The sequence below is a fragment of the Haliotis rubra genome, unplaced genomic scaffold, assembly GCF_003918875.1.
Source record: "Haliotis rubra isolate DU_JTF1 unplaced genomic scaffold, ASM391887v1 Scf172, whole genome shotgun sequence".
NCBI lineage: Eukaryota > Metazoa > Mollusca > Gastropoda > Lepetellida > Haliotidae > Haliotis > Haliotis rubra.
This window is the reverse complement of record NW_025765692.1, coordinates 275,723-297,806: the sequence shown is the minus strand read 5'-3', so window position 1 is coordinate 297,806 and position 22,084 is coordinate 275,723. Positions and strand designations below refer to the sequence as shown.

The following is a 22,084-nucleotide window of genomic DNA, read 5'->3' as shown; positions in this document are numbered from 1 at the left end:
GAGAGATTGCTCTGCCAGTAATGTCTGTCGCGCTGTGTCGAGAGGCCGGTAATATTGGGCTGTCACTTCAAGGTGTTACCTTGAAGACATTGGATTACACGCCCAGAGAATGTGTAATTACCATAATGTTGTTATTGTAAGATGATCCGTGGGTGTCAGTCATGATCGATTTGTGGACTTGTAGACACTGCCGGTATACGCTATATATAATTTAATGCAATTTACAGGCATATTTCGCCATCAGCTGATATTGTTTGAAACTACTGTTTACAATGAACTGTTGATACAGAAAAAAAGACGTCCTGTCTCTTAGATACGTTGCTATCAGGCAAAAGCGTATTCCAAAGCATTAGGCTCGCGCTCAAGTGTTTTGTAAACGTATATTATTGTATATATTGTGAGCCAAAACCGGAAAGAAAATGCGTTGTTACCAAATGTTACCCAAATGCCCTTGACTGTAAAATGTTCAGTCAGGACAAATTGCTGTCTGAACCAAAACAAATAAATATTTTTTCTTTTATGAAGATCTCCCCACCGATGACCGAGTCTTTATACACAAAACTATTAATGAAACAGGAGCCACGCATGCTTACTGACGTTGAAATATACGAAGAAATTATCCCCTTATAATAGTTATAGTCATACATAACATAGTGATACCCAGTGAGTGAGTTATACTTTTACGGCGCTTTTAGCAATATCCTAGCAATATCACGGCGGGCAACATCAGAAATGGGCTTCACACATTAAACCCTCGTGGGGAATCGAACCCGGACTTCGGCGTGACGAGCGGGCGCTTTAACCACTAGGCTACCCCATCGCTCCTAATGATGGCAAAAGGCACAGATTCTGGTGTTGTTTCACCTGTTTCCACTAATATCTCCACCAAGTGAGTTAGAAATCCCGGCATCAGAGGCGTTTGTTCCTTTATCAATCTGATTAGCTGCAGCATTTGCCGCGGAGACAGTTGGCCTACAGTCATAACCACTTACGTAGGAGACGATAATCTGCGGCCTGCTTGGGTGCAGGAACACGCTGAGTTGAGTTACCCTAGTCCCGGTGGCCGCTGCCAGGTGTTACGAGACAGTACGAGACATTGCGAGGCATTAACGAGATATTCCGAGGCTCTATCAGACAACGTGGCCTTGAAGAGCAGCGTCTGGGCTCCGGAAGATGCAAATCATACCATGGTGATCACTTGTTTCCCATCTTAATCCGAGATATACTTCTTTCTGACTTGGTAACGAACGATAAAACAATTTTAGGAAAACGTCTACATTTGTATTAAGACCACGGTCGTTGTATTGTATGTTTCTTGAGAATCTTTTTTTTCTAAAGCATGATGGCCATGTTTTCAAAGCGGCGTGAATTCCAAGTCAGTCACTCACTCACTCAAGGTGCTGACTGCGAAGGAGCCGTGTTCTGACGATCAGGATCCACCAACATGTGAATTCAGAATGTCCCCCTCATCAGTGTAAGGTATAGTCTTATTACAGCTAACACCCGACTGGTCTGAGTGAGTTAGTATGGTTTTACGCCGCTTCTGGCAATATTCCAGCAATATCACGACGGGGGGACACCAGAAATGGGCTTCACGCATTGTACCTATGTGGGGAATCGAACCCGGGTCTTCGGCGTGACGAGCGAACGCTTTAACAACTAGGCTACCCCACCGCCCCTATAAATGAGGGCAGGTTATCTTATAGCTGTGTCGTCGTTTTGTACAGATAAAGGTCGAGGTGTTATTGATCATTATTACCGTCAATGATTGATTTTCTAAAGAATTATCACGTGATACCTTTTTGGTTTAACACTGCACGCAAAAAAAGTCCATCTGTATAAGGGAGGACAGAGGGTACCAGACAATCCAGTTATTGATGTCATGTAAACCGATCAACGCAAATGAGATACGATAAAATACATTAGATTAGCACGGTCGTGGACAGCACCGTACGACAAACACAGGTTGCAGAAGTTTACAGACACAAACCATGTACGTATATGTTAAAATGTTATCACAGACCGACTGACACCTGAAAACACACGTAAACATAGATAGAGAGATAGATAGAGATTGAGAGATGAGATAGAGATAGATAGATTAGAGAGATAGATAGATAGATAGATTGAGAGAGATAGATTGAGAGATAGATAGATTGAGAGATAGAGATAGATTGAGAGATATATAGATTGAGAGATAGATAGATAGATTTGAGAGATTGAGATAGAGATAGATTGAGAGATAGATTGAGAGAGATAGATGAGATTGAGATAGATAGATTGAGAGATAGATAGATTGAGAGATATATAGATTGAGAGATAGATTGGTAGAGAGATAGATTGAGAGATATAGAGATATATATATATATAGAAAGAGAGAGATATAGAGTGATAGAGGTAGATAGATATAGATAGATAAAGATAGCGATAGACAGAGGAATAGAGACAGATTGACAGCTAGCGATAGAGATATAGATAGAGACAGAGATAATATATAGATACAGATTGATAAATAGATAGAGATAGAGAGAGATAGAGATAAACACTAGTAGGTACTAAAACCACGAGAATGGACAGACACGTTTAGGCGGAAGCGGATGAAGAATGGACACAAATCTGTAAATCTGTAACACTATCTGATGTTCGCAAATATACCGCCTGTCTTAACTACAAACTCGTCAAGTTCCTGAACTGTGATTGGTTGATTGTGAATGGCTGAAACTGCCCAAGTCATTAACTAACTGGACAGGACGGGGGAATGAATCCTGGGTAATGTCCGACATACGGGTCTGTTTAGACATTCGGCTTGTCAGAGGTTGGCATGCATAATTGATTCGGTTTTATAACGAGGGTAATGCCACCTAACTCACTTCATCCATCGCTTGTCAAAATATGTCGGACATAATAACGCTTAGCATGTATGCGCGTCTTGCAATGCTCAGTCGTCTCTTTGTTTACCCGTGTTTACCTTTGTTTATATCTACAACATTTTAAACAGAATTTAAAAGGCGGAAATAAATAAAGTCTGCTTCCAATTTCCCTCAGCCGTTTCTTATAAACCACCTTGGCATCGAGTACTGGCCAACAACAGAGTTGAATTCCGAACATGTGAAATATTCAAGTACGGTTAAATTGTGGACCCTCGACTCCATCAAAACGGGACGGCAGTAGCCGGCCATCTGGAACTGATGAGATTCTTGAGGAACCCCGCGCATCCCCTTCATGCAGCTTGCTTTGTGTTGTAGATCCCTCTCCCCATTCCGACCCCCCATCCCTACTCAAACGCCCTCTGATCCAGCGTCACTACGCCAATGTAACATACACCACACTGAACTTTTACCGACTTTGCATCAAAACACAAATAGAATCTTACTTTTCTGGAGGCGTGTGAGCTTTTTCGGGGTTTCAGCTGGAGGAGTTTCTTCCTCGGGTGTAGTAACTTCCTCAGGCTGGGTGTCCTCGGGTGTGGGTTGTTCCGGTTGTGGATCGACCGGCGTTGGATTCGCTTCATTAACCTCCTCCAATGTTTGGGGAGCCTCTGTCACCTGTATTGCAGGATTGTCTGCAGATGCTGGAACCTGCTCATCCGTAGCCTCAGGAGGACGTTCTGGCTCGACTTTTGTGGCTTCCTCGTTGGCTTTTTCTTTAACATCAGGGTCAACGCCGCTAGAAGCCATCTTGAAATATCCACTTATCTTTTAAAGCGATAGCCTTCCGCTCGCTCCAGTCGGATCTGGGCTGTGTGGGAGAGATTCCTTACTTCAGTCCCCGGCAAATTCCCAACAATTTACGACGGTGTAGGAGTGTCAGTGAGGCAGAAATGAGAAGATACACGTGAATTATCGTCTGCTCCCCTGCTCGGACGTTTGCCGGAAGTTCCAACACTGACCGTTCAGCTGTCTATCTGAGACGTGTACACGCTTCGGGGTCTGATATCCAATTAACGCATTTACACTGGTAAACGTGTGAAAACAGTGTCCCCGGCAGGGCCTGTTGGAGCACACTCACGGTATTACATCACACTGCAACCTCCAGGAACGATGCCACGATGGATTCTCCTCTTTATGCTCCGAGCTCCGGTGACTAACAAGATATGTGTTTAATTAATCTCTTATCGCCTCCCGGTCAGTCTACTTTCAGCTTGGAAAGTTTGTAAACAGTAAACCAACTTGTATTATAAACAAAACACAACCTTGACGATCCTCACCTGCCTCCCGTCATAATCGGGCAGACGATGGAAGAAGCAGACGACACTAGATGAAGACCAGAAGTCAACCGCCACTCGAGACACGGACTTTTTTGCAATCAAATGTGTAAGACTCGTACCATTTACGTGAGATCGTAGGTCAAGCCATACACGGAGAAGATCGGCTCATTTGAAGCAAGGCAGACCCTTCACCAATATCCCATCAATGTTTCCAAAAGTTTCTATGAGACCGATCTCCAGCGTCCAATCTTCGCCCTCAACATCCAACGGAGGACCGCCCATCTGTCAACATGGCCGCTCATTAAACAGTCAAAGACTTTGTACGCTCTCTTCTTTAAAACATCCCTATCTGAGGCACCCCGTGAACAGCAAGCTAAATCGTTCAGTCAATCTGCTGGAAGCGTACTGGCAGTTGGTAGCAGTTTAATTTTTCCTCGGACACGAGTGTACGGCCTGGAGGAGCGTTGCGATGCTGTCAGGGTTCACATATCTCGGCGAACTGCATCTGTTTCAAGATTTGTATCTGAGGAGGAGCGGTGGGTGGGGGAGAGGGGGTAGAGGTAGCGTTAGACGGGGAGGGGGAGCTAGATGATGAAGAGAACGACAGACGCCGGTACAATCCATGTGCATGAGTTTTTTTAAGGCTGAAAGAAATTTTCAGAGATGTAAAAAATTGCAGGGCCATTGCTTTGGGTTTGAAACTTGAGAATGACGTGTATACTACGGGTCTTTTTAAGGCTACAACACATGTGGGGAGGAGGGTATATCGATGTCATCATAACACTGACGGCAATAGCCTTGCTCGAATCTATACTGGTGGAAATATCCATGTCAGGCCGTTTATTGCACCTGGGAGATGGGCAAATATAATTGAAATACACCGAAAATCAAGAATCTCATTCGAACAAAATAGGTTTACGCTTTTCAAAATTATATTTTTAAACAAAAATGAACTTTTATTAAAATGTTGTTAAAATGTGTTTCATTATGGACATATTCAGGTCTTGAGTAAAACAAACGACACAAATTAGCCGCTCAGATACATAATAAAGTCCCAGGGTTCTGTTTTGACATAAGGTAATGAGTGTGTATGATAAGTTACGAGAACACACAGGAAATAAACCCGATATAAAGGAAGACGAAAACAAATTACGAGCGCATGAAAACAATCCATCTGTCTCAAGGCAGAACGAGCCTCCACTGCAGGTTATTTATACGGTAGGACGGCCTTGCGTCTTCAAGACATACTACGGATGCCAGGGTGCCTGTTTTCTCTGTCAACACACTTGAAAGTAAGCTGTTACGTAGCACTGACATGTGCCCCGGCACCCCCACCCCCTGTACGCTGCACAGTTCCTGAACAGTGATTGGTGTAAATTATGTATATTCTTTCTTCCCTTGCACAGCCGTTCACCAGTTTATCGAGTTTGGTCCGGATACAGCAGTGTCCTAATTACAGAATATAAGCCACGAGACATCGGTATGATCTCGCCCAAGGAATGGCTCACAGTTCCTGAACCATAAAGATATTTTCCTCCCTCTGAGTCTCTACTGGAATACTGTAGTCTAAATAGACTATGCCCTGATGTTCGACAGTTTCTGAATATCCAGTCTCTCTAGGGCCCCTTTTCAATTTAAATGGAGTTGTCTTTCTTATTTCAAAATTATATATTTGCAGAGACTAAATCTCAGTCTAGGAGAGTGTATGTCAAGTAAGTCTCGAGACACGTGCAGCAAACATTCAAGTGGGGAACATGATCTCTAAATCTGAGTCACAAGTAAACAGCTGGCAAGAAGCACGTATACTCCCATGTTTGATGGGCGACAAGCAAGAAATGGAATGGTTATTTGATGGTGATATATCTGTATATTGTACATCCTAGTTGTGCTTTGGTCTTGTAATTTCGGCTACTAGTAACCGTTTGGTAACGTTTGTAAGTTTTAAGTTAAATGAATATTTTTTCATCTTTTGATTGGCAGTTTAGGTCATCCTGAATATCGCCATTGTCGCCTTAAGAATAGAAATAAAAACAATTGTATGACATTCATCTCTGAAGTCCGGCTAATGTTGAGATAAGGTAATGTTATCAACTTATAACGACTCGTTTGTATTTTTCAACAATCAATCAGTTCAACGTCACATAGCTTCAACTGATCATTTAGCATCGAGAATCGCTTAACTGCACAAAAGCAATTGTTTGTAAGTCATAAAACTCGATCTGTCTGCCCATTTCGGTACAGTAGGTCAATACTGTGGAGCTTTGATATCTTCAGTATACGATTGTGATATATTGTGTCGTAGAACAGTGAATGTTCTGAATGTTCTACAATAGAATGATATACACTGTAACATTCTACAGTAGAATGATAGATGTTCTCTACAGTAGATATATACGGTGAAATGTTCTACAGTAGATGAAATGTTCTAAAGTAGAAATGATATACGGTGGTTTGTACTACAGTAGATATATTTACGGTGAAATGTTCTAAATAGAATGATATACGGTGGGTTGTTCTACAGTAGAATGATATAAATTGGAACATTATACAGAAGAATGATATACTTTGGAATGTGCTACATGAAAATGATATACAGGGAACTATTCTACAGTAGAATGATATACGATGGAATGTTCCACAGTCGAATGATATACGTTGAAAAGTTTTACAGGAGAATGATACATAGTGGAACATTCTACAGTAGAATGATATACGATGGAATGTTCCACAGTCGAATGATATACGTTGAAATGTTTTACAGGAGAATGATACACAGTGGAACATTCTACAGTAGAATGATATACGATGGAATGTTCCACAGTCGAATGATATACGTTGAAAAGTTTTACAGGAGAATGATACATAGTGGAACATTCTACAGTAGAATGATATACGATGGAATGTTCCACAGTCGAATGATATACATTGAAATGTTTTACAGGAGAATGATACACAGTGGAACATTCTACAGTAGAATGATATACGTTGAAAAGTTTTACAGGAGAATGATACATAGTGGAACATTCTACAGTCGAATGATATACGTTGAAAAGTTTTACAGGAGAATGATACATAGTGGAACATTCTACAGTAGAATGATATACGATGGAATGTTCCACAGTCGAATGATATACGTTGAAATGTTTTACAGGAGAATGATACATAGTGGAACATTCTACAGTAGAATGATATACGTTGAAAAGTTTTACAGGAGAATGATACATAGTGGAACATTCTACAGTCGAATGATATACGTTGAAATGTTTTACAGGAGAATGATACATAGTGGAACATTCTACAGTAGAATGACATACGATGGAATGTTCCACAGTCGAATGATATACGTTGAAAAGTTTTACAGGAGAATGATACATAGTGGAACATTCTACAGTAGAATGATATACGATGGAATGTTCCACAGTCGAATGATATACGTTGAAATGTTTTACAGGAGAATGATACACAGTGGAACATTCTACAGTAGAATGATATACGTTGAAAAGTTTTACAGGAGAATGATACATCGTGGAACATTCTACAGTCGAATGATATACGATGGAATGTTCCACAGTCGAATGATATACGTTGAAATGTTTTACAGGAGAATGATACATAGTGGAACATTCTACAGTAGAATGATATACGATGGAATGTTCCACAGTCGAATGATATACATTGAAATGTTTTACAGGAGAATGATACACAGTGGAACATTCTACAGTAGAATGATATACGTTGAAAAGTTTTACAGGAGAATGATACATAGTGGAACATTCTACAGTCGAATGATATACGTTGAAAAGTTTTACAGGAGAATGATACATAGTGGAACATTCTACAGTAGAATGATATACGATGGAATGTTCCACAGTCGAATGATATACGTTGAAATGTTTTACAGGAGAATGATACATAGTGGAACATTCTACAGTAGAATGATATACGTTGAAAAGTTTTACAGGAGAATGATACATAGTGAAACATTCTACAGTCGAATGATATACGTTGAAAAGTTTTACAGGAGAATGATACATAGTGGAACATTCTACAGTAGAATGACATACGATGGAATGTTCCACAGTCGAATGATATACGTTGAAAAGTTTTACAGGAGAATGATACATAGTGGAACATTCTACAGTAGAATGATATACGATGGAATGTTCCACAGTCGAATGATATACGTTGAAATGTTTTACAGGAGAATGATACACAGTGGAACATTCTACAGTCGAATGATATACGTTGAAAAGTTTTACAGGAGAATGATACATCGTGGAACATTCTACAGTCGAATGATATACGATGGAATGTTCCACAGTCGAATGATATACGTTGAAATGTTTTACAGGAGAATGATACACAGTGGAACATTCTACAGTAGAATGATATACGTTGAAAAGTTTTACAGGAGAATGATACATCGTGGAACATTCTACAGTCGAATGATATACGATGGAATGTTCCACAGTCGAATGATATACGTTGAAATGTTTTACAGGAGAATGATACACAGTGGAACATTCTACAGTAGAATGATATACGATGGAATGTTCCACAGTCGAATGATATACGTTGAAATGTTTTACAGGAGAATGATACACAGTGGAACATTCTACAGTAGAATGATATACGATGGAATGTTCCACAGTCGAATGATATACATTGAAATGTTTTACAGGAGAATGATACACAGTGGAACATTCTACAGTAGAATGATATACGTTGAAAAGTTTTACAGGAGAATGATACATAGTGGAACATTCTACAGTAGAATGATATACGTTGAAAAGTTTTACAGGAGAATGATACATAGTGGAACATTCTACAGTAGAATGATATACGATGGAATGTTCCACAGTCGAATGATATACGTTGAAATGTTTTACAGGAGAATGATACATAGTGGAACATTCTACAGTAGAATGATATACGTTGAAAAGTTTTACAGGAGAATGATATATAGTGAAACATTCTACAGTCGAATGATATACGTTGAAAAGTTTTACAGGAGAATGATACATAGTGGAACATTCTACAGTAGAATGACATACGATGGAATGTTCCACAGTCGAATGATATACGTTAAAAAGTTTTACAGGAGAATGATACATAGTGGAACATTCTACAGTAGAATGATATACGATGGAATGTTCCACAGTCGAATGATATACGTTGAAATGTTTTACAGGAGAATGATATACAGTGGAACATTCTACAGTAGAATGATATACGTTGAAAAGTTTCGCAGGAGAATGATACATAGTGGAACATTCGACAGTAGAATGATATACGATGGAATGTTCCACAGTCGAATGATATACGTTGAAATGTTTTACAGGAGAATGATACACAGTGGAACATTCTACAGTAGAATGATATACGTTGAAAAGTTTTACAGGAGAATGATACATCGTGGAACATTCTACAGTCGAATGATATACGATGGAATGTTCCACAGTCGAATGATATACGTTGAAAAGTTTTACAGGAGAATGATACACAGTGGAACATTCTACAGTAGAATGATATACGATGGAATGTTCCACAGTCGAATGATATACGTTGAAAAGTTTTACAGGAGAATGATACACAGTGGAACATTCTACAGTAGAATGATATACGATGGAATGTTCCACAGTCGAATGATATACATTGAAATGTTTTACAGGAGAATGATACATAGTGGAACATTCTACAGTAGAATGATATACGTTGAAAAGTTTTACAGGAGAATGATACATAGTGGAACATTCTACAGTCGAATGATATACGTTGAAACGTTTTACAGGAGAATGATACATAGTGGAACATTCTACAGTAGAATGATATACGATGGAATGTTCCACAGTCGAATGATATACGTTGAAATGTTTTACAGGAGAATGATACACAGTGGAACATTCTACAGTCGAATGATATACGTTGAAAAGTTTTTACAGGAGAATGATACATAGTGGAACATTCTACAGTAGAATGATATACGATGGAATGTTCCACAGTCGAATGATATACGTTGAAAAGTATTACAGGAGAATGATACAAATGGAACATTCTGCAGTAGAATGATATACGATGGAATGTTCCACAGTCGAATGATATACGTTGAAATGTTTTACAGGAGAATGATATACAGTGGAACATTCTACAGTAGAATGATATACGTTGAAAAGTTTCGCAGGAGAATGATACATCGTGGAACATTCGACAATCGAATGATATACGATGGAATGTTCCACAGTCGAATGATATACGTTGAAATGTTTTACAGGAGAATGATACACAGTGGAACATTCTACAGTAGAATGATATACGTTGAAAAGTTTTACAGGAGAATGATACATCGTGGAACATTCTACAGTCGAATGATATACGATGGAATGTTCCACAGTCGAATGATATACGTTGAAAAGTTTACAGGAGAATGATACACAGTGGAACATTCTACAGTAGAATGATATACGATGGAATGTTCCACAGTCGAATGATATACGTTGAAAAGTTTACAGGAGAATGATACATAGTGGAACATTCTACAGTCGAATGATATACGATGGAATGTTCCACAGTCGAATGATATACATTGAAATGTTTTACAGGAGAATGATACATAGTGGAACATTCTACAGTAGAATGATATACGTTGAAAAGTTTTACAGGAGAATGATACATAGTGGAACATTCTACAGTCGAATGATATACGTTGAAACGTTTTACAGGAGAATGATACATAGTGGAACATTCTACAGTAGAATGATATACGATGGAATGTTCCACAGTCGAATGATATACGTTGAAATGTTTTACAGGAGAATGATACACAGTGGAACATTCTACAGTCGAATGATATACGTTGAAAAGTTTTACAGGAGAATGATACATAGTGGAACATTCTACAGTAGAATGATATACGATGGAATGTTCCACAGTCGAATGATATACGTTGAAAAGTATTACAGGAGAATGATACAAATGGAACATTCTGCAGTAGAATGATATACGATGGAATGTTCCACAGTCGAATGATATACGTTGAAATGTTTTACAGGAGAATGATACACAGTGGAACATTCTACAGTAGAATGATATACGTTGAAAAGTTTTACAGGAGAATGATACATCGTGGAACATTCTACAGTCGAATGATATACGATGGAATGTTCCACAGTCGAATGATACACGTTGAAATGTTTTACAGGAGAATGATACAAATGGAACATTCTACAGTAGAATGATATACGATGGAATGTTCCACAGTCGAATGATATACGTTGAAATGTTTTACAGGAGAATGATACACAGTGGAACATTCTACAGTAGAATGATATACTATGGAATGTTCCACAGTCGAATGATATACGTTGAAAAGTTTTACAGGAGAATGATACATAGTGGAACATTCTACAGTAGAATGATATACGATGGAATGTTCCACAGTCGAATGATATACGTTGAAATGTTTTACAGGAGAATGATACATAGTGGAACATTCTACAGTAGAATGATATACGTTGAAAAGTTTTACAGGAGAATGATACATAGTGAAACATTCTACAGTCGAATGATATACGTTGAAAAGTTTTACAGGAGAATGATACATAGTGGAACATTCTACAGTAGAATGATATACGATGGAATGTTCCACAGTCGAATGATATACGTTGAAAAGTTTTACAGGAGAATGATACATAGTGGAACATTCTACAGTAGAATGATATACGATGGAATGTTCCACAGTCGAATGATATACGTTGAAATGTTTTACAGGAGAATGATACACAGTGGAACATTCTACAGTAGAATGATATACGTTGAAAAGTTTTACAGGAGAATGATACATCGTGGAACATTCTACAGTCGAATGATATACGATGGAATGTTCCACAGTCGAATGATATACGTTGAAATGTTTTACAGGAGAATGACACACAGTGGAACATTCTACAGTAGAATGATATACTTTGAAAAGTTTTACAGGAGAATGATACATCGTGGAACATTCTACAGTCGAATGATATACGATGGAATGTTCCACAGTCGAATGATATACGTTGAAATGTTTTACAGGAGAATGATACACAGTAGAACATTCTACAGTCGAATGATATACGTTGAAAAGTTTTACAGGAGAATGATACATAGTGGAACATTCTACAGTAGAATGATATACGATGGAATGTTCCACAGTCGAATGATATACGTTGAAAAGTATTACAGGAGAATGATACAAATGGAACATTCTGCAGTAGAATGATATACGATGGAATGTTCCACAGTCGAATGATATACGTTGAAATGTTTTACAGGAGAATGATATACAGTGGAACATTCTACAGTAGAATGATATACGTTGAAAAGTTTCGCAGGAGAATGATACATCGTGGAACATTCGACAATCGAATGATATACGATGGAATGTTCCACAGTCGAATGATATACGTTGAAATGTTTTACAGGAGAATGATACACAGTGGAACATTCTACAGTAGAATGATATACGTTGAAAAGTTTTACAGGAGAATGATACATCGTGGAACATTCTACAGTCGAATGATATACGATGGAATGTTCCACAGTCGAATGATATACGTTGAAAAGTTTTACAGGAGAATGATACACAGTGGAACATTCTACAGTAGAATGATATACGATGGAATGTTCCACAGTCGAATGATATACGTTGAAAAGTTTTACAGGAGAATGATACATAGTGGAACATTCTACAGTCGAATGATATACGATGGAATGTTCCACAGTCGAATGATATACATTGAAATGTTTTACAGGAGAATGATACATAGTGGAACATTCTACAGTAGAATGATATACGTTGAAAAGTTTTACAGGAGAATGATACATAGTGGAACATTCTACAGTCGAATGATATACGTTGAAACGTTTTACAGGAGAATGATACATAGTGGAACATTCTACAGTAGAATGATATACGATGGAATGTTCCACAGTCGAATGATATACGTTGAAATGTTTTACAGGAGAATGATACACAGTGGAACATTCTACAGTCGAATGATATACGTTGAAAAGTTTTACAGGAGAATGATACATAGTGGAACATTCTACAGTAGAATGATATACGATGGAATGTTCCACAGTCGAATGATATACGTTGAAAAGTATTACAGGAGAATGATACAAATGGAACATTCTGCAGTAGAATGATATACGATGGAATGTTCCACAGTCGAATGATATACGTTGAAATGTTTTTTACAGGAGAATGATACACAGTGGAACATTCTACAGTAGAATGATATACGTTGAAAAGTTTTACAGGAGAATGATACATCGTGGAACATTCTACAGTCGAATGATATACGATGGAATGTTCCACAGTCGAATGATACACGTTGAAATGTTTTACAGGAGAATGATACAAATGGAACATTCTACAGTAGAATGATATACGATGGAATGTTCCACAGTCGAATGATATACGTTGAAATGTTTTACAGGAGAATGATACACAGTGGAACATTCTACAGTAGAATGATATACTATGGAATGTTCCACAGTCGAATGATATACGTTGAAAAGTTTTACAGGAGAATGATACATAGTGGAACATTCTACAGTAGAATGATATACGATGGAATGTTCCACAGTCGAATGATATACGTTGAAATGTTTTACAGGAGAATGATACATAGTGGAACATTCTACAGTAGAATGATATACGTTGAAAAGTTTTACAGGAGAATGATACATAGTGAAACATTCTACAGTCGAATGATATACGTTGAAAAGTTTTACAGGAGAATGATACATAGTGGAACATTCTACAGTAGAATGATATACGATGGAATGTTCCACAGTCGAATGATATACGTTGAAAAGTTTTACAGGAGAATGATACATAGTGGAACATTCTACAGTAGAATGATATACGATGGAATGTTCACAGTCGAATGATATACGTTGAAATGTTTTACAGGAGAATGATACACAGTGGAACATTCTACAGTAGAATGATATACGTTGAAAAGTTTTACAGGAGAATGATACATCGTGGAACATTCTACAGTCGAATGATATACGATGGAATGTTCCACAGTCGAATGATATACGTTGAAATGTTTTACAGGAGAATGACACACAGTGGAACATTCTACAGTAGAATGATATACTTTGAAAAGTTTTACAGGAGAATGATACATCGTGGAACATTCTACAGTCGAATGATATACGATGGAATGTTCCACAGTCGAATGATATACGTTGAAATGTTTTACAGGAGAATGATACACAGTGGAACATTCTACAGTAGAATGATATACGATGGAATGTTCCACAGTCGAATGATATACGTTGAAAAGTTTTACAGGAGAATGATACACAGTGGAACATTCTACAGTAGAATGATATACGGTGGAATGTTCCACAGTCGAATGATATACGTTGAAATGTTTTACAGGAGAATGATACACAGTGGAACATTCTACAGTAGAATGATATACGTTGAAAAGTTTTACAGGAGAATGATACATAGTGGAACATTCTACAGTCGAATGATATACGTTGAAAAGTTTTACAGGAGAATGATACACAGTGGAACATTCTACAGTAGAATGATATACGATGGAATGTTCCACAGTCGAATGATATACTAGTACGTTGAAATGTTTTACAGGAGAATGATACACAGTGGAACATTCTACAGTAGAATGATATACGATGAATGGTTCTACATTTAATGGATGGAATGGTCTAAATTAGCATGATGATGTGATGGAATGGTCCAGAATTAAGTGAAGCGCCACCAATATGGCATCATTGAACTATGTATTAGATGGCAAACCAAACTAGCTCTGAAGAAAACTTTTATACATGAATGTTTCAACGACTTGAAGTATCTTTCAGAGATGTAAGTAATAATGTCTTCCTAATATCTTGTTTATCTACACGAAATCATCCTTGAATGTGGAATCGGCAGTTTTATCTGGAGCTGAATAGGTAATCAACGATGTACAGGAGAGCCCACGAAGCAGTCAGTACATCAGCGTGTCCCCCTGCGGCTCTAGGGCCGGGCTATCTCCACAGCGGGCGCTCTACTCATCACACGTATATCAAACAAACTGACGGCGCCGCCATCTAACGGTAAATATATCTGAACAGCCATAAGTGTATAGTATATCATTAGAAGCCACTTGAGATTCAAGTATATCTGCTTCGCTGAATCAACAGTCACTGGGTAGAAGATGGTTAAGCAAAAAAGAGAGTTACATGTACTTGTGATATTCCTAGAGTGCGATAACACGGGGAGAAAATAAAACATTTAGTGTTTATAGATACATTTTAACAATTCTACAGTACCTCGAAAACAATTATTCAAACGAAGCACTGCCTACATTGACCATCCAATATTCGAAAGTGGCTAACCGTACGTTGCCGTGAGGTTAATTTGAAATATTTCAAGAGAGACAACCCGAGTTTGCAGGTTGAGGCAAAGTTTTAATCGTGCTTCTGCTTTATACTTCCATGTTATTGGTACATACCGCCATTCTTCGTCAAAGGTCAAGGTCAAACGCTTCCTTATCTGAAAAACAGTAAGAACATACGATTAGTTAGTTGGTTAGACGGGGCACATTCAGGGAATGCTGGTGAAGGTTCTTGCTCTTCTTCGAGATAACAGATAAGAAATTATAGCAATTTTATGGCAGACGTTGTCACGTATCAGGTGCAGATGGCGTGTTCGGTTGGAATAACCAGTTTTACGATATCAGAGTAATTTCGACGACTGTAAGATCATTTAATGATTTTAGTATGAAGTCTTGTCGGGTGAACTGCATCAGTTGTAGTTTCTTTTTAACATGAACTAGTTTCAAGATGCCGCAGCATTCTTCCTGGAAGCACGGAAACGTTCATAACGGTACAGCCCTCTTATGCATAAGGCCAATCGGGAGTGCTTGAAGTAGGGCATGGGGAAATGGGTTATCTTTTCTTAAATAAAAAATTAGTTGTGTCGTTTATTCATTTAATGGATTTTCTCACTCAGTGTAACTGATAAGAAATTCCCAGTGGTGGTTTAAGAGTAGTAAGAAAAATGTAAATTTGTCAAGTTAATATTTGTTCTTAAAAACTTAATGGTGAAACGATGCTTCTAGTAGGTTGAACAAATTCACAGTTTCAAAATTATTTCGAGTACTCCAAGTGTTTTATTCATAAATTTATCCTTTTCAGTTTTCTGTCAAGTGAAGCCGCTGACATTACTCTCCTGTCTTTCATACGTGGCACGGCGTATTATAACCACTCTGTCTGTCCATCCTATCACCACAACGGTATGTTTGATGTTGGTAATCTTGTCACCAGAGAAGACCTAACACAACAAGCCCGACGAGGGCCACCTGGTCATTCCGCTAAGACGACGGCGGTTTGAAGGTGCTGAACCGATACATAACCACACGAATAGTTGTAATGGCATTCTTTAATAGCTTCGCTCTTGTGCTAGTCGGTCCATTGGTGGATCCAGAGGGGGGGTTCAACACCCCCCCACCCCCTTTTTGTAAAATGACTCAAGACCACATTGAAGATTTCTTTTGCGTTGGTGGAGCCGGGGGCTTTGAACCCCTGACCCCCAAAAAATAAAATAAAATAAAATAAAATATAAAAAATAACAATAATAATAATAATAATAAAAATAAAACATTCCTGGATCCGCCCATGCGGTCTCACTTACCCAGGAGAATATGTTATATAGAGACCCACTCAAGTCTAGAATGAATTAGCATTTCTAGATTACCTTAGTTTGAAATTAAAGATTGTTTTGCACTAGATCTTTATTTGGTTTGTAGACACATATTAACTAAGATAATCTATTTTGTGATCTAAATGTCTGTCTACTCTATAACACTGGGACTCCTTCAGTGACACACGTAAATATGTTTTCAAATGCGGCCAGGGCACTTTGTAGAGTAGATGCTCCAGAAATCCTATAACATGGGTTCGAATCCAAGTTTTATACTTCTGAAGAGAGCATCAGTTTGGGGTTTTCTCCATCGTGAGGCTGACGCGCTGTGATGTAACTGTTCATATTAGACTAACAACTAGTCTCTGAAATGAACATATTTTACAGAAAAAAAGTTCATAGCAAAACAAAAATAAGATATAATGAAAAGGATCCCTGAGACTTTCATCATTTTCAGAAGCTGTGGAAATCTAGACTTGCCACATTTTCTAGATTTGCGCTTTCCTGGATATATTTGCTTCAGGGTCTGTATGACAGACTATGTTCAGGGTCTGTATGACAGACTATGTTCAGGGTCTGTATGACAGACTATGTTCAGGGTCTATATGACAGACTATGTTCAGGGTCTATATGACAGACTACTTCAGGGTCTCTATGACAGACTATGTTCAGGGTCTGTATGACAGACTATGTTCAGGGTCTGTACGACAGACTACTTCAGGGTCTGTATGACAGACTATGTTCAGGGTCTGTATGACAGAATACTTCAGGGTCTGTATGACAGACTACTTCAGGGTCTGTATGACAGACTATGTTCAGGGTCTGTATGACAGACTATGTTCAGGGTCTGTACGACAGACTACTTCAGGGTCTGTATGACAGACTATGTTCAGGGTCTGTACGACAGAATACTTCAGGGTCTGTATGACAGACTACTTCAGGGTCTGTATGACAGACTACTTCAGGGTCTGTATGACAGACTATGTTCAGGGTCTGTATGACAGACTATGTTCAGGGTCTGTACGACAGAATACTTCAGGGTCTGTATGACAGACTATGTTCAGGGTCTGTACGACAGACTACTTCAGGGTCTGTATGACAGAATACTTCAGGGTCTGTATGACAGACTATGTTCAGGGTCTGTATGACAGACTACTTCAGGGTCTGTATGACAGACTACTTCAGGGTCTGTATGACAGACTACTTCAGAGTCTGTATGACAGACTACTTCAGGGTCTGTATGACAGACTACTTCAGGGTCTGTATGACAGACTACTTCAGGGTCTGTATGACAGACTACTTCAGGGTCTGTATGACAGAATACTTCAGGGTCTGTATGACAGACCATGTTCAGAGCTGTGTTAACAGTATCGAACCATTCAGTCACTCAAAGAAGGGGGATTACTCTTCTACAAAAATATATTGTAAACATAACGCATGACGTTCCCAGCACTGGCCGGTAGCCTAATGGTTAAACGTCGCGAAAGATTAAAGGTTCTGCTCACTGGTACAAATTAAAGTTTAGTCGACTTTGTGCTACAACTTGAGTACTTCTTAAAACGCACTCAGAGCACCACTTAGTTACGGTGTATGTACTGGACTGTTTTAGGTTCCTGACGATATTCGGATTATAATGTTCAATCCTTGTTCTTCTGGTTTCAGTTTCGATTCTGCCTGACAACAAACAAAAATTAACACTAGTTCAATCTGTTAATTCTGACAAGCCTAGATTATTGTCAACTTAAATCTCGAAGTCGAACGCATGATCAAACCACGCTGCTATGACCGAAAGCGACTGTGCGCAACACTCATCAACATTCATGCCATATGGCGGCGGTAGGTAAATAATCGAGCCTGGGTCAGACAACCCAGTGATTGAAATCATGAGCATCGATCTACACAATTGAGATACGATGACATACATCATCCAAGTCTACGAGCCTGACCACTTGTACCGTCAGTCGCCTATAGGCATAGACGCATCTTACAACGATCACATCGGTTGCTGAAGACCAATGACAACCTGGATGACCACGGGCCCTACTGCCTGCAGTTCATCGTTGTTTTTATATGCACATATTTAATTTACCACGGTGTGAAACACTAGCATGTCTGGGAATATCTGTTCTTTCGGAATGGGATAACATCTTAATATTCTCTGTCGGGCAATGAAGTAAAACCCATTCCGTGCTAATGCTAGACTAACAACTAGTCTCTGAGGTGAACATATTTTACAGAAAAAAACAGTTCTAAATTATAATCATAAAATACAATGAAAAGGAGCCCGGAGACTTTCTTCATTCCTGAAACTGTGGAAATGTAGACTTGCCAATATTCTAGACTGGCACGGGCATTTTTTATATATATTTGTTTCAGGGTATGTATGACAGACTGTTCTAATGTTTAACGCATTAAGATATAAAACCCTGTCTGATGTATGCCGTGTGCCGTATGCCGTAATGGGGGTTAGTAAGTGCCCCCGAGGATGGATATTGACAAGATTGCCGTACATATAATTTCATACACTTGCCCATGTGTGATAGTATCTTGTATATGACCCACTTATGATCTCGTCAATAGATATTATTAAGTCTCAATAGCCAAGAGGGTAAATCTGAGAGAACTGGTGTTTTAAGCTGGAGCAGAAGACCAGTTATCTGGATATTGGGACAACAGTGTTTTTCTACGCCAAACTGAGCCGGGAATTCATTATCTACGCTGATGACGTCACAGAGAACAGGGCGGCCATTGTTCTTGGTCAGACATAGATCTACAGAGGGTCAGATACTGACACAGTGCTTGTTCCAACACATCGCATCTGGTACCAGAGTACACATGATGGGGCTACCAGAGATACAGGGCTATCACAAACCACTCATCCAATACTTATCTGTATAGATGTAACGGTGTCTTGCTGTTTATCCAAGAGTCGGTGTAGGAGGGAGTTATCTCCCTTATCGGGAAAACTCGTCATGGCTTCGTCATCACTTCCGGTCCTTACATGACAGATGTCGTGCCGGCTTTGATCAACTTGTGGTCATGGTGAGTTTATAGGTGATATACCAGTGATATACACGTGCATGATATACATACAGGATATACAACTGATATACTCACACATACACAGTGCCTGGTGAATGTATATATATACTTGTCCATACATGGTACACGATATAAATCACATATAAATCAGTGCATAGTTGGGCTGATATTATTATAAAATTGATGTAAATTAACAGGGTACAAGATGGTCGTAAAACACAGATTTTTACGTCGGTCAATATCTTGAAATATTTGTTGATATAAGATACTCTGTGCAAGAATGAGTGAGTAAGTTTGGTTTTACGCCGCTCTTAGCAATATTACAGAAATGGGCTTCACACATTGTACCCATGTAGGGAATGGAACCCGGGTCTTCGGCGTGACGAGCGAACGCTTTAACCACTAGACTACTCCACCACCCCTCTCGGTGCAAGAATGTAAAATAGCAAATATGCTAGTACTGTAAGGGAGACCGGGGTCAATTGTAACACTTTTTACTTAACTTCTTGTAGTTCGATCCCAGACGACCGCTCACAAAGTTAATCGGTACTAACTAGAACATTGGCTTCTTGGCTTTAAACTTCAGTGTCGTTTCAAGTTCACTATCATGTCTTTACAAAGTTATTACGTATCAAATGCAATGACTACAAGTGTTACAATTGACCCCTAGCACGGGGCAATTGTAACAGGTGGATGGGGCAATTGTAACAAAGAAGGTTCAAATGTAACAATTTGTTTATTTTCCAAATAAAATCAAAATAAAATGTGGAAACATGTTATCTTGATCAGTTGAGGTGGAAATGGATTAACAATATACCTTTATCACCACCGACATTTAAAATGTTTTTCGTTTAAAATTCTTGTATTGGTATGCCCAAAAAATAATACAAAGACTTACACCAAAAACTTTCACCCGAGGTTAAAACTATCAACATAAAACTGAAAATGTTCTACTATGATAAACCTAGTAAGAAGTAACATAAAACCTTCGTCATAATTTGCTTTATTATCATAACACAAGGGAAAATTACATGGGGGGCAATTGTAACACAGTGTTAACCATGTTTCATGCCACGTCACACGTTAACAACTTTGGGCTTCTCAAATATTTCTACTTCCAAATATGTTGTAATATCTAAATTTTACACTTGAAAAGTTATTTTAAAACCAAACGCCATTTACTGCATTAAGAACGGTTTAATACGTTTTGTGAAAAAATTACTTACCTATGTGAAAAACGATTTTTCGTCAACTGTATCTCGCCATAAGCGAGCAGATGAAAAACGCCTGGATGAGTACCGCAGGAAAGTAAAGGGAAATAACTCTACTCACCTACACTATGCTTGAGCGAAAACTTTTAGAGTAATCGCCCTTGTTACAAATGACCCGTGTTACAATTGACCCCGGGCTCCTCTACTCATGTTCTTAGATAATCTTTTATAAAAAAATATTGGAGATTATTTATTTTACGAATATATGACTCATTATACCGGTTTACAAATGTCGTTCTACTTCAGAACTAACTTGAAGATGCCTGAAATTTGCAGCAATACTGGAAAACGTGACTTGGAACATACAGTGAAGTGAATGAGCTGATGCTTGTATTAAGAGCCATGTGTAACAAGTATCTGTCCACGTACAGGTCATCTGCCTGAGGCAAAGCCTAGTTTTAACCCTTGCCAGAATAGAATTTCGTGGCCCTTTGGAGAATCTTTAGAAGTAGTACTGTAGGTTGTCGGCAATGTCATATTACCTCGTTCTGATCGTACACAACTTTAGAAGACTGGAGTAGGACAAGATGTCTCTATGTTGCAGAAAACAGTTGAAGAAATATTGGCTCCGTGCCAAGGTCAATGAGGACGCCTAACGCTCGGGAGGAGTACATTCCTGCCTTTCATCTAGCGTTAAGTACCGACTACACAAGTGCCTCATGTACATAAATACTGAGTGGTAGATATATTTCTCTCATCTGATGATCAGTAAGGGACTGGGGGCAATAGTGTAATGGAGAACAGATTTCAAAGCTGGAGCTATAGCTCTTGGCACCATGGAACCACTACATATTCGAATCTCTGATAATTACGTTCCACGAGATTCAATACGTAAAATTAAACAGTTGAAGGGTAGGT

The 22,084-nt window shown here is 38.7% G+C and overlaps 1 protein-coding gene across 2 annotated transcripts in view; it reads right to left on the bottom strand.

Moving 5' to 3' along the window:
* The window catches only part of LOC124272715 (proton channel OtopLc-like), a 72,739-nt gene that overhangs the window by 38,970 nt on the left and 11,685 nt on the right, over positions 1-22,084 (bottom strand). The window contains exon 2 of one of the 2 annotated variants that reach the window (XM_046707902.1): positions 15,724-15,764. Coding sequence is in view for 1 of the 2 variants with exons in the window: in XM_046707901.1 (XP_046563857.1) it covers positions 3,374-3,677 (304 nt within the window). In the remaining variant the exon portion in view is untranslated. Of the gene's footprint in view, positions 1-3,373; positions 4,638-15,723; positions 15,765-22,084 lie in introns of those variants that run through there. The other variant, XM_046707901.1, reaches the window with a different exon arrangement.